This window comes from Olea europaea, chromosome 10, assembly GCF_002742605.1.
Source record: "Olea europaea var. sylvestris chromosome 10, O_europaea_v1, whole genome shotgun sequence".
NCBI lineage: Eukaryota > Viridiplantae > Streptophyta > Magnoliopsida > Lamiales > Oleaceae > Olea > Olea europaea.
This window is the reverse complement of record NC_036246.1, coordinates 630,468-645,141: the sequence shown is the minus strand read 5'-3', so window position 1 is coordinate 645,141 and position 14,674 is coordinate 630,468. Positions and strand designations below refer to the sequence as shown.

Below are 14,674 nucleotides of genomic sequence, written 5' to 3'. Positions count from 1 at the left end.
AGAAGGATGTGAATTCAACATTGGGGAAAAACTTGAAGCCAAAAGAAAGATAAGAATTAGTGAAGTTTTCGTCTAACAATTTGGATGTTTTCGCACGAAGTCCATGTGATATTCTAGGAATCAGTCCATTAGTCGCTCGGCACCGCCTCAGTATTTCGACGAAAGTGAAGCCAATAAAGCAAAATATAATTTTTAGAAAGAATAGAATCCAAGTTTTCACATTAAACAAGCCCTAGTTTGGACCTCATTTTTTCAAAAATTCATTTTCTCAAAACTCATTTTCAACCCCACATTCTCTAATAAAATAATTTTACACGTAAATCCAAAATATTTTTCTGACCTTTTAATCACATACTTTCCAAAAAAATCACTATTCCAATATTCACCCCCCTCCCCCAACCCAACAAAAAAAAATGCAATAAAATAATAACATAGGGCTCAGACAAAAGGTGATTTAACTTTTCAACCAAGAGGCAGGTAAATAGCTCACATCGAATAGATATTATTCTGATAAAAACTTGATTGCTTTTGCATGATTTCAAAGGGTAAATAGCTCACATCGAATAAATATAAAATAAATATACAACATAAAAACTTCTTTAACAAGGTTGACCGATTAAAAAAAAAAAAAGGCACAAGTATTCAAGATTGACATGCTCAAACGTTCCACCATCTTGCAAGACATGTTAAGGGTATACAACAAATAATAACTTGGATGGTCGCATCCAGCAAGAGTGATTCTGCTTTACAAGTAGAACAATGCAAATGTCAGAGGAATTCTGAATTCTGGCAAAGAATCTAGCTGCAACAACTCTTAAATGTAATTAACAGTGGTGAATTTCAAACATTACCTTCAATTGAATGTCCTCGAATGTCAACCTAGAAACTTATCCTATTAAATTCTTTAATTTATGTTCCAAGTTACATTACCACACAGTGATAACCGATAGCCGATAACTGATAACTATAACAAGTTTGACATACAAGATGTGTTTGGAAACGTGTAAAATTCTCTCTCAAGAAGCAAAAGTTTTGAGGTAATCAAATTCAATGACAAATGTTCGTATCTCCATTGGAGCAAGTTCTACAACCAGCTTCACGGGATCAACAACTCCTCCATTCACTACAGTTGGTTCTTCGGGAGTGCCTTCAACTTTCCAGTCTAGCCTCTTCTTCTCCACCTTTCTTCTTTCTTGGTTGGCTGACAAATTCATTTCCGTGACCTTGATAATCTGGGAAAGAAAAAATATGTCAGAAAAAAGAAATTAAACACATATATTGTGTCATGGATGATTTTTTATTTTTTCATTCTATAGGTAATCAGATCTTTCTTGAAAATATGAAAAACTTGGATTCAACAACTATTCTAGCATAACTTCCTAATGAAATAGCAATTAGGACTAGAATGCTACTAATACCTTCTTGTCAGGGAAGAGCTTTTTCAGTTCCACACCAGTCACCACTGAGTAATCTTTATCCTCTCCCACCTTTGCACACATCAAACACACGTGAAAGAGCAAAATTGGCTTTACATACTAACCAAAACTTGACCAAATAACAAGACCGTGTAGATCAAAAGTTGGGACGTGGAACAACTCCACACAATACCAGGCAAACTAGAATTTACAATCTCAACAATGCCAATCTTAGGGTTCAGAAGGAGGAAGTACACGAATCACCAAAAATAAATATGAATGCTGAAGTGTTCATTTCACCTAGGGCATCTGATGCATAGGGAGAATAATAACTTTTGACTGAAACCAATTATTATCCAAAGAAGAAAATAGTTGGACTTACTGAAATTGAGATTCTTGTTAATTACCTGCTATGTATATAAATAGCTAGGCAGTATTTCTTTATTTGGATTCTAGCTGTTAGAATTTGACTATATTGCTGCATAAAATTGTTCTCTCCTTTTCTAGCTCCTGGACTAGCCATAAGGGCATGTCCAACCTCAAAAATTTACTTTTAAGTAAATAAGCTTAAATTAATAATTTTTAAATTATTCAAAGTCAGATATATTACCTACTGATGTAGGACAGTCCTATTATAAATAGGATAAAAATTAATTAAGTTTTAAAATTAATAATTTTTTAATTGGTCGAAATCAGATATGTTGCATATTGATGTAGGTCAATCCTATTATAAATAGGATAAAAAGTTAATTATATAATAAGATTTCTAGTTGCGATAGGTCTTATTTTATTTTTTTGTTTTTAATTCTTGTTTAAATTATGATTTCTTTTATTTATTGATTAGAATAGGATTTCTAATTTCTTTTAGATTAGAATTTTATTTTAGTTTCCTTGTATTAGTAAGATTAGCGAATAATTTTGCCTGTATAGAGAAAGTCTGTGTACACATTTTCAACAATCAATTCAATTAATTCAATACAAAAAAAAAAAAAAAAAAAAAAAAAAAAAAAAAAAAAAAAAAAAAAAAAAAAAAAAAACTATTCCTCATATGGTTCCTGTTATTGAAAAATAAAAATAAAAAAGGAGAAGTAAAAATAAAAATCGATAAACTTGTATATATTTTATTGAGAATCATAGTCTCAAATTTATAGGAAATGATTAGGGATACAATGATACTAATTTCTAGAGTTGTGTGGGTACAACTGCTATTTATTAATAAACTTACTATTTACAACATCACACTTGAATGACACAATACAAAATATTTGCCTCGTTAAAACCTTGTTTGAAAAAAATCCAATGGGACAAAAATATCAAACAAATGAAAAAGAGTACAATTATTTTAGAGCATTATTACTAAGGAAACCCAGTAGGATAAAACTAAGCGAAGGAAAAAATTTACAGCTACTCTCCTTGATGTTGATTACTAAAAATCCTTGAGTCGATGCATTCCAATCTCGTGAACCAATTTCTTAAACATAGATGTCGACAATATTTCTTTGAATAAGTCGGCCAGATTGTCACTTAAACGAATTTGTTGATCATTAATGTCTCCATTCTTCTTAAACTTATGTGTATAAAAGGATTTTGGAGAAATATGTTTCATTCTGTCACTTATGATATAGCTTCCTTTGAGTTGTTCAATACAAAATACATTACCTTCATACAAAATTGTTGAACTATCTTTCGTTGAAGTTAATCGCATGATGTCTGGATATGATGTTTCTCAACCATACACACTCTGTTTACTTCATGGATTGCAATAATTTCAGAATAATTTGAAAATGTTGCCATCAAGGTTTACTTCATAGATCTCTATAAAATAGTTGTTTCTCCATATGTAAACACATATCATGTTTGTGATTTAATTTATGTGGATCAAAGGGACATCCATCTGCATATTACACTAAAGTAGATCCCGACTTTTGAGAATAAAATAATCTTAAATCAATAATAATATGTACGTAACGAAAAAATGTGTTTTTACACCATTTCAATATCTTTGAGTTGGTGTAGAGCTATATATTGAAAGGAGATTTACAAAAAATCTATGTCGGGTCGAATACAATTTGTAAGATAAGTTAATGCTCCGACCGCACTAAAATATGGTACTTCAGAACGAAAAACATTTTCTCCATCTTCAAGCGGACGAAATGAATCTTTTTTCACATCAAATGATTGAATAACCACAAGTGATGTCAATAGATGACTTTTTCTGTATATGTAGATTGATGAACAAATAATCTTTCTACGAAATATTCAATCTGCAACTCGAGACAATTTGATTTTTCTTGAATCTTTCATCTCAAATTCATTTTTCAAATAATTTGCAATTTTGTTGAACTCTTTAGAAGTTTTAGTTAAATTTAAATCATTAACATAAACTGCCACCATTGCGAATACAATCTTCATATTCTTTATGAAAACATATGGGCAAACATTATTATTTTTGTAACTCTACTTCAACAAATATTCGCTAAGACGATTATACCACAAACGTTCAGATTGCTTCAATTCATAAAATCATCTTTACAATTTAATTGAAAACATAGCTCTCAGACATATATTATTTATTCCTGGTACTTTAAATCCTTCGGGACTTTAATATATATATTATTATAAGTAAACCATACAAATGGACAGTTACCACATTCATGAGGCTCATGTCTAACCTTTGTGACACACTCAAACTAATTAAAAATATCTAAATGTCCATTAAGGGAGAATATGTTTCCACATAATCAATTCCAGGTCTTTATGAGAAACCTTGAGCTACGAGTTTAGCTTTGTATCTTGTAATTTCATTATTTTCATTTCTCTTCCGTACAAATACCCATTTGTATCATTTCGAATTTCATTTTCGAGTGTTCGAACTACAGGTCCCAACACTATTCGTTTCTCTAAGGAATTCAATTTCACTTATATGATTTTTCTTCATTTTGCCATCATTTTTATGTTAATAGTCTTTAACAGGCTATGGTTCAAGATCCTCATTTTCCATAATATCACGAGCCATGTTAAAGCGAAAATATTGTCTATAGTAACTTATTTCGTCCCCATGATATATGAGATAACATATAATTTATTGAAATCTCAATAACCATATTTTCAATATTTGATTGATCAATCTTTTATAATGTTATTTCTTTTAAAGTGTTTGGTTGGTTTCTCTTATATTTTTCTTTTTCGCGATACGGAATCTTTTGACCAAATTGGTGGACCATGCTTCTAGTGTATTTGAAATTTATTTGCTACAGTAGATTGTCCTTCATAGACATTAATTTTGCTGGAATATTTTTTACTGGTATATATGACTTTTTTCCTTTTATTGTCAACAAATGCATCAAGTAATTGATTTGTAACATTTTTACAAATGCTTGCGATCTAAATTGTTGTGCATGTGGCTCATATAGAGTGGAACACAGGCCTTGGATCAAATGGGTTGATGTCGGCGCAGAGCGGAGTGGAATGAGAGGAGCGGAGCGACGGCATCGGCATTTGCGCGAGTTTAATTCACTGTCTAGTTGTTAGGGACGCGGTACGGTACAGGAGTATTTTCTGTATGGGCCTTAAAGTCTTATATGGGCTCAGGCTAAGGTTAGTATAAATAATATGTTGTAACCCTATTTTTCACAACTGAATAAAGAAATCTCCGCTTCGCTCTCATGGACGTAGGCACATCGTCGAACCACGTAAAATTCTTGTATTGATTTTCGTTTTTCATCTCTTTAATATTGCGCATAAAATCCAACAACTGGTATTAGAGCTAGGTTCAAATGGCGAGTTCTTCGATTGCAAAATTTGATGTGATGAAGTTTGACGGATCTGGGAATTTCGGATTATGGCAGCAAAGGGTGAAGGATTTGTTGGGGCAGCAAGGGATGATGAAGGCACTATCTGGGAAAAAACCAGAGGGTACGTCAGATGCTGATTGGGAAGAGCTCGAGGCGCGAGCAGTTGGTACAATTCGGCTTTGTTTGGCGGACGAAATCATGTATCACGTCATGGATGTTGAGTCTCCGGTGGAGGTTTGGGAGAAATTAGAGAGTCGTTATATGTCGAAATCTCTCACGAACAAGCTGCATCTAAAGCAGCGGCTATACGGGCTGAAGATGTTGAAGGGTACGGATCTGATTCAACACACCAATGTGTTCAATCAAATCATCCGCGATCTATTGCGACTTGAAATCAAGTTTGATGATGAAGACAGGGCAATGATTTTGTTGTGCTCACTGCCTCCTTCGTAAGACCATCTGGTGACCACGTTGACATGGGGTAAAGAGACTCTCGAATTGGAGGAAGTCACATCAGCCCTGTTAGCCTACAACCAGCGGAAACTGCGTACTGGTGAAACTGCACAGGGTGAAGGGTTGATCGTAAAGGGCTACCAGGATGGTGGGAGAAGGAAGGACAGGGGTGTTTCTTTTAGAGGGAACACAAGATCAAAATCTAGAAATCAAAATAAGAAAAACGTAAAGTGCTACAAATGTCATCAGATGGGCCACTTTAAGAGAGACTGTCCTAATAAGAAGCAGAATGATGAAAGGAAAGGTGATGGGTCCTCAAACTCAGCTAGTGTTGCAGAAAGAGACTCGGATTCTGGAGATGGAGACATGTTATCAGTCTCTGCAGGTAATTCTGTAAAATTAAATGACTGTTGGGTACTTGATTCAGCCTGTTCATATCACACGTGTCCTCACCGGGATTGGTTTCATTCATATCGTTCTGGTAATTTTGGATCTGTTCTGATGGGTAATGATGTATCATGTAAGGTCATTGGAATGGGATCCATAAAATTTAAAATGTTCGATGGTGTGATAAGGATCTTGGAAAATGTTAGGCATGTACCTGAGTTGAAAAAGAATCTAATTTCTTTAGGCACTTTAGACACAAATGGTTACTCTTATAAGTCAGAGTGTGGGGCTCTAACAGTGAAGAAAGGGGTTATGATTGTGATGAAGGGTCAGAAATTAGTAGGGAATATCTACAAACTACTCGGGGATACAATTGTAGGTGGAGTTGCTACAGCAGAATCTGAGTCAGATAACACTCTTCTATGGCATATGCGACTGGGGCATATAGGAGAACGTGGCATGATTGAGCTTCACAAGAGGAATTTGTTGAAGGGGGTAAAATGATGCAAGCTGAATTTCTGCAAGTTCTGTGTACTTGAAAAACAGTCCAGAGTACAGTTCAAGATGGGAAAGCACAAGACAGAGGGAATTCTTGATTACGTGCACTCAGACATTTGGGGACCAGTGAGGGAGTTGTCCAAAGGTGGATCTTAATATTTTATTACTTTCATTGATGACTTCTCTATAAAAGTTTGGGTATATTTCATGAAGCACAGGTCTGAAACCTTTGCCAAGTTCAAATTATGGAAAGCAGAAGTAGAGAACCAGATGGGCAGAAAAATTAAGTATCTGAGGACAGATAACGGTACAGAGTATACAGATTCACAGTTTCTGAGATTTTGTGAGGAGCATGGTATTCAACGGCACTATACAGTTCGCAAGACGCCGCAATGGAATGGTGTTGCGGAAAGGATGAACAGAACAATTGCAAAACGGGCAAGATGTTTGAGGCTGAATGCAGGGCTCTCGAAGAGTTTTTTGGCAAAAGCAGTGAACATGGCATGTTATGTCATAAACAGATCACCACGAGCAACACTAGATGGGAAAGTTGCAGAGGAAGTTTGGACAAGTAATGAAGTTGATTATTCTGAATTGAGAGTATTTGGTTGTCCGGCGTATGTGCATGTATCTAGTGATCAGCGATCCAAACTTGATCCGAAATCAAGAAAATGCATTTTTCTGGGCTATGTTAAAGGTGTAAAGGGATACAAGTTTTGGGATCCAGAGGCAAGGAAGATGGTGATAAGTAGGGATGCAGTATTTGATTAAGCATTCATGCTTAAAGCTTCTACAGATAAAGAGAAGCTCAATTCAGACGAGAGCAGATGTAAGAGCCAACTGGTGCAAGTAGAGCTAGACAATGTAAACACAGAAATTAATGCTCAGGGAGCAGATAGTTCTGAGACAGAGGTGGAACAGTATCATATTGTTGCCTTAGATAGACCACGTCGCACTACCAGGCCACCAACAAAGTATGGATTTGAGGATTCGATTTCTTATGCACTCATTACCAGCAATAGCGATCCTATAACTTTTCAGGATGCCATTGGTAGTCAGGAGAAAGGTAAATGGATAGAGGCTATTACGGAGGAAATTGAGTCACTGCATAAAAATGATACTTGGGATTTGGTGGAGCTTCCAGAGGGGAAGAAACAGATAGGGTGTAAGTGGGTGTATAGAAAGAAAGAAGCAATGTCAGAAAAGGAAGGAGAAAGATACAAAGCTCGATTAGTAGCAAAGGGATACTCACAGAGGAAGGGAGTAGATTATGATGAAATTTTCTCTCCGGTCGTCAGACACACTTCCATCAGGATTGTTTTGGCAATGGTGGCTAATTTTGATTTGGAGTTAGAGCAGCTAGATGTGAAGACTGCTTTCCCTTATGGTGATTTGGAGAAACAGATTTTCATGGAGCAGCCAGAAGAGTTTTTGGAACCAGGAACAGAGAATCTTGTGTGTAAACTGAAGAAGTCTTTATACGGGCTTAAGCAGTCTCCACGACAATGGTACAAGAAGTTCGACTCTCATATGATTCAGATTGGTTACAGTTGTTGTGAGTATGATTGTTGCGTATACTACAGAGTTCTTGAGGATAACTCATACATTTTCTTGATGTTGTATATGGACGACATGTTAATTACTGCCAAGAACATGGATGAGGTAGACAAATTGAAATCTTTGTTAAGCAGTAAATTTGATATGAAAGACTTGGGACCGGCTAAGAAAATTCTTGGCATGGAGATCAACAGAGATAGAAAAGCCAGAAAATTATAGGTGTCTCAGAAAAACTATTTGAAGAAAGTGTTAGAGAAGTTTAGAATGTCAGATGCAAAATCAGTTGCCACACCACTTGCAAATCACTTCAGATTGTCTAATAATCAGTGCCCAAAGAGTGAAGATGTTGCAGAGATGTCAAAGGTACCTTATGCCAGCGCAGTTGGATGTTTGATGTATGCAATGGTGTGTACCAGACCAGATTTAGCACATGCAGTCAGTGTGGTTAGTAAGTATATGGCTAATCCTGGTAGAGAGCATTGGAGAACTGTAAAATGGATTTTCAAGTACTTGAAAAGTACAATGGAATGCGGGATCATGTTTAAGAGACAACATGGTGATATTTCAGTTCAAGGATATGTAAATGCAGATTATGCAGGGGACTTGGATGACAGAAGGTCCCATACAGGTTATGTTTTCACACTCGCAGATGGGCCCATATGTTGGAGGTCAATGGTGCAATCACTTGTGGCATTATCTACAACTGAAGCAGAGTACATGGCGGCAATTGAGGCAACCAAGGAATTATTGTGGTTGAAAGGGATTGTCAGGGAACTTGGGATCAAGCAAGATGAAATGAAGCTATACTGTGATAGTCAGAGTGCCATCTTCCTAGCTAAGAATCAGATTTATCATGCAAGAACCAAGCACATTGACGTGAGATTTCACAAGATAAGAGAGTTGGTTACTTCAGGAGAGCTGTTGTTAGAGAAGGTGCATACCTCAAAGAATGCAGCAGACATGATGACAAAACCAATCACAATGCTTGAACTTGATTAACATCTCTAGCTGTTAGAGAGGATGTGTCCCAACCCATTGGTCCTAGATGGTGTGATTTTTTCCAGATTTTGTTTTTTCTCCTAAGGGGTGAATATTCGTTAAGGTGGAGATTGTTGTGCATGTGGCTCATATAAAGTGGAACACAGGCCTTGGATCAAATGGGCTGATGCCGACGCGGAGTAGAGTAGAGTGAGAGGAGAGGAGCGGAGCGCATCGAACGGAATGGAGCGGAGCGACGGCATCGGCCTTGCACGGATTTAATTCATTGTCTGGTTGTTATGGACGCTGAATGGATTGGGGGTGCGGGGGCGATGCCCCGCGGTACGGTACAGGGGTATTTTCTGTACGGGCCTTAAAGTCTTATATGGGCCCACGCTAGGGTTAGTATAAATAATATATTGTAACCCTATTTTTCACAACTGAATAAAGAAATCTCCGCTTCGCTCTCGTGGACGTAGGCACATCGCCGAGCCACGTAAAATTCTTGTATTAATTTTCGTTTTTCATCTCTTTAATATTGCGCATAAAATCCAACATAAATTCACCAGCATCATGAAGGAGAATTGTCTTTCTTGAGTGATCGAAAAATTGAGCTTGTAATTTTATGATTTGAGCAAGTAGTCTAACAAAAGAAGGTGAAGACGAGGACTAACAAATGGGGAGAAAAATATAGGATTGGGTTGATAATTAAGGCTGAAATTCATATGGCAAAACATGAGGGCCTAGTCTTGAAGATAGCCCCATGAGTGGACTACAATGTTTCAACTAGTCAAGCTTTAGGTGAAATGGGCATGACTAAGGAAAAGGAAGATGGCCCAATACCGTCACTTCCCAAATTCTCAATCGCTATTCAGCAATTTTCTAGGGCCAAGCTGCAATTGAAGAAGGGGTTGAGCCCCTACGGCTATGAAAAATATTTCAGTTGCCAACGCTGCAAGAAAGAACGGAAGGTCTGTGAACTTTTGTGGATGGAAGCGACGGGCTATGGGGTTTTAATGGACACTATATTAATGGTAGTGGATCTGCTACATAAGAGAATCGGTGACGAGAAAACAAATGAACTGGACTTTTTTATGGCTGAATTTGTAGAGCTATCTGGACAAGGGAAAACTCTAATATAGTCTCATTGCGTAGAAGTTCGCCTAAAAGAGCGAATAAGAGGTTAGGATCCTTAACATCTATTGACAAAATTGCTTCCACATCTGGACTTGCATCTCAGATAGCATCAGGTGCGTCTGGCTTTGGAATTCTAAATGCTAAGCCTGGAAGTGCAACGTCATCTGAGTTACTAGTCCACGTGGTATCACCTTGGAAGGTTGATGTTACTTGGGAAAATTTGGAAAAAGTGGCAGACCGTCTACTTGAGCTTGTTGCAGATGACATAACAATAACGTCTCAAGGGAGTAGCCAAAGTTTACTTGGTCGTCTTTTCCAAATGTCCAATAAGATAGAGCCTCCAATTGTTTAAAAGTTGTTGAAGTGTATTCATCATCTGTCCACTGAACTTCATTGCTTAGAAAATCTTTAACAAGCAGATACAATAAAGGATTTGATCTCTAACCTCGATCTCAAAGAAGGTGCCATTGCATCCCAAATATGTTCTCCATGCACTTTTCAATTTGTGCAAGATTAAGGAACAATAAGCAGAAAACGAAATCATCCCATACCTTGATGCTATTTTGGAATGGATTGTCAAACACGAACAGGTCCTCGGAATATGCAAATTCCCTGCACGACAACCTCCAGAGCGTGAAGTACTAATTCTGCAACATTTTCTTGACTTTCCACCTTGAGGACAAGGTGTATTTGGAACCCGGGGGTAACGACAGGCCTCTAATATGCCTCACCTATTCTAGAAGGACCTAGAAGAAGGAATGACCAGCTAGCTTAGATAAAACAGAATCTGTTGGAGAGCAAGTGGCTGAGGGAAATTAGTTAGGCAACAGCTATAAATAAAGGTAGAAGGGAGGATAGAAGGCAGGCTTTTTAGAAGGGAGAAATGAGACCCAGGAGAGTTTAGCCTTCTCGAATGGCTACTATTTCTTTTCCAGTTCTGTAATTTTCTCCAGGTTTCATCAATTAAACAGTAGATTATTCTCTGGTTCTGATTTTGTTCACAAATTACAGTTAGAACCCTATCAAAGTAATTTTACCTTTTTATGCTTAGCCAAACATGCTCTAATTTTGTAGCTCATTCCTATGGAAATAATAAGATATGTCCCACTTCCATTCCTTAATAAAAAAAAAATTGTCACGATAAAACAATCTCAAACAAGGACGCATCATGCAGGAAGTGAGTGTGTCATTACACATCCACTATTAAAATAATAATGGCATGTAAAAAAAATTTGCAAGATCTCTGGCATTAGCATATAAAACTTCCTTTATTCTAATATTTTCTTCCTACATTTTGTTTCCGTTGCAACATTGTGAGATTATAATTTCATTTAGTTTAAATGTCCACCAGTCTGAATAAATCCAGATCTGCCAGCAATCACTAAATTTATGGAGCTCAAAGCATTCAAAGTAACGTTCTTTGGAGAATATAATAGGAAACTGATGCTTTCAAGGTTTCAATAGAAAATCATCTGAAGAGAGGAAAGACGGGGGGGTTCAAATTCTAAAGTAGGTTTCTGAGGTCAGCACAGTTGGTACTCTGTGGTCAGTATTTCAGTACACCAACCATTTAATCTAAATGGGATGAATGAAATTTTGATCGTTTTTAATTCAAAATGATAATTAAAAGTTCGCCAAGCACCAAAAGAAGATAAGCAAAAGAAAGGATAAGACCTCATATAAGTGAGCCAATCGAAGAAGAACTTTGCCACTTTCAAGTTCCTGCATTTACCAAGAATAAGTCTAATGTGAAGAGGCAAACAGTTTAAAGATCGCTATAACCAGAATTTCAGCCACATGTACCTGAAGCGTAATCACTGCAACGTTGTTGGGCAAAGTATAGGACGGATCAATAGCTGAAAATGTAGTTATGTGGGAACCCATCCATTTATTTATCTCCTGTACGAAGCGAATCAATTTCCCTCATTTGGAGTACAATCTTTGATTGCATGTAATGAGATTATACCCAATCTCACCTCTTCAGAAAATGCAAGTAGAAGTGGAGAATAAACCTCTTGTCCAAATGTGCGGCGCCACTTGGCCCCTTCACCTCGAGGATCAATTCTCAGAAATAATTTTCCTTGAATCTGAAAGGAGAATTTAATAAATAATAAAAATTGGAAGAAAGCAGTTCACGGTGCATTGGAGAGATCATCTAAATATATCGTGAATTTCAACTGAAAATGAATAAGACTTCTCACATATTTCCTGAGGTGGTAATTTTCTCATGGTTAAGATAAGGTTAATGGTCAAGAGAATAAATTTAAAAGGTGAACCTTCGGACATAACAATTAACATTCCTATAACAATTGGGAGAAAAATAAATAAATTAACCTTGGAGAAAAAGATGATTAATTTGAAACTCACCATTGAGGAAATTTAGGCAGGGTTGAAACAGAGAATGCAAGGAAAACAACTGACAAACCTAAGGGGTTCAAGTTGAAATAATTACCATGATTTTGCATTTGTATATATTGCTTGGATAATAGAATTACCGTCAGACCCTCGCAATTTTCAAGAACACAGACTTTTTCATTAAGTGCCTCGCCTACACCTCTGGCATCGTCATTAAGCAGCCTCCTATACCACAATAACGAATGTAATGTCACATATGCATACATCACAAGCACACCCAATTTTCCGATACTGCAAAAAACTGGAAGAAAGACATGGAGATGATAACAGCCAACCTATGAAGCATCAGCTCTATTTGGCCATCCACCAGACTTGACCCACCAACTGCACGGTCCACCAACACAGAAACTTCCATACTTTCATCCTCCAGATAGATACCAAGATTTATCTACAAAAAAATAATAATAAATAAATAAAAAGAAGAAGAATAACTGATGGACGGAAGAATGCTACTTATTTACTACTTCTAGAGGCACCAGTTCCCAAATACTTATCATATGATAATTGCTGTACTTCCAAATGGATCATACAGCAGCACTGAACAGTTAAAAGATCACTAACATACACAACTAATTTGAAAGGTTCAGTTTATATTGACATACGGGATAATAATTGCCAGCAATTGGTTGGTGTATATCCAGGTCCCAGTCAGATCTATAGTCTCGGATCTGCAAGGAAGAATCAGAAAACCAATTGATCTAGAAAAATTTCCTAGATCAAGACAAACTTTTTCTCCTACTTCGTTTCTTTTACTTTCTTCAATGAAACCATTAATTATAAGTACAACCTTCCATAAAATCACATCCATTAATTAGAAGTATACCCTCTTAATGAAATCACGCCCATTTGAGTCCGTATAGAAAGTCTTATTTGTATTCAAGGATGTTATAATTTGAGCCGTTATTTCTTTTCCAAATCCATCATCCACAGGTATAGGTCCAATCTGTAATCAAAAATGATATCTGAACATCAAAATGTCATCAGTCATTAAACATCATTCTGGCGAGCATTATAACTTACAGTGAACTCAACTTCAGCATGTTCCTTTTCCTTGTACACCCTGGTTACCTGCATATATGTTGTGATAGCTGCTATGATGAAAAGAATTAAAGACCAAGAGTGAAACAGTCTGCTGAAGTAGGTATAGCTATCATAATTAAATTTAAAGAAAGGCTGCGGAAGAAAGTCTTTCCATGATTACACAGCAACAAGTAAACTGTTGTGCAAATGAGAACAGTAAAGTCGAAAAGAAGAACAATAAGATCGATACTCAAAAATTTAAGTGGTCTGGGCCTATCGGCTCCGCTCCATCAACTAGCCCCCATATACAAAAATATGAGCCATCTAATCAACATAAACTAAAATACACGTGCTTCTAATGTAAAAGCATCTTGAGTTCTATAAAGTAAAGTGATAGCATATGGCTGAATGGAGGAATACGGAAAACGGTGCGACGTCAAAGTTCAAAGTAATAATTGCAGAACTATATTTTTCTTTGAACAAGCACCTGATGTAACCACGTATTAAGCTGATGATGTACTTCATCCAATATTGGCCCGCTTAAAACAGTCAAAGGAACCTGGTAGTAAGAGATATACCCATTGCACTTCATGAAACTAATATAAACATTTAAAGAAATGTGAAACTTGGAAACAAATAGCTCCCAAGTAAATGACAAGATACAATGACAAGAAATAAGCAAATTTCTTACCTCGCCTTCAGGTTTAATAGGGAATGTGCCATTTGGGCGGAAGACATAAGCCCCAGATGCCTTCAGCATATTCACAAAAATTTCAATTAGTTACCAATAATGTAATGAACTTCTAAACATAAACGAGTGAAGTAATAAATTTGGCCTACAAAATAACCAAGAAAAGAGAAAACATAAAAGGCATTAACAGTTTCTTCAAGAAAAAAGAATACCTGGAAAACTCTATCAGTACCATTATAGCCGGAGTAATAATTATATGACTGTTCAGCATAAGCTGCAACCTTCATGGGTGAATGAGAAAACAAATTCATCAGCATTACATGCCAAAA

At 36.5% G+C, this 14,674-nt stretch overlaps 1 protein-coding gene across 2 annotated transcripts in view; it reads right to left on the bottom strand.

The window, feature by feature from the left end:
• Positions 1-799: 799 nt before the first annotated feature.
• The window catches only part of LOC111400788 (alpha-mannosidase At3g26720-like), a 20,494-nt gene continuing 6,619 nt past the window's right edge, over positions 800-14,674 (bottom strand). For both annotated transcript variants that reach the window (XM_023028189.1, XM_023028190.1), the window contains 13 exons: positions 14,558-14,626; positions 14,346-14,405; positions 14,142-14,213; positions 13,655-13,702; positions 13,458-13,577; positions 13,237-13,302; positions 12,910-13,022; positions 12,715-12,799; positions 12,196-12,306; positions 12,023-12,118; positions 11,894-11,941; positions 1,419-1,487; positions 800-1,232 (listed from right to left, as the gene is read on the bottom strand). In XM_023028189.1, the coding sequence (XP_022883957.1) occupies positions 1,017-1,232; positions 1,419-1,487; positions 11,894-11,941; positions 12,023-12,118; positions 12,196-12,306; positions 12,715-12,799; positions 12,910-13,022; positions 13,237-13,302; positions 13,458-13,577; positions 13,655-13,702; positions 14,142-14,213; positions 14,346-14,405; positions 14,558-14,626 (1,173 nt within the window). In that variant the 3' untranslated portion in view covers positions 800-1,016. The remainder of the gene's footprint in view (positions 1,233-1,418; positions 1,488-11,893; positions 11,942-12,022; positions 12,119-12,195; positions 12,307-12,714; positions 12,800-12,909; positions 13,023-13,236; positions 13,303-13,457; positions 13,578-13,654; positions 13,703-14,141; positions 14,214-14,345; positions 14,406-14,557; positions 14,627-14,674) is intronic.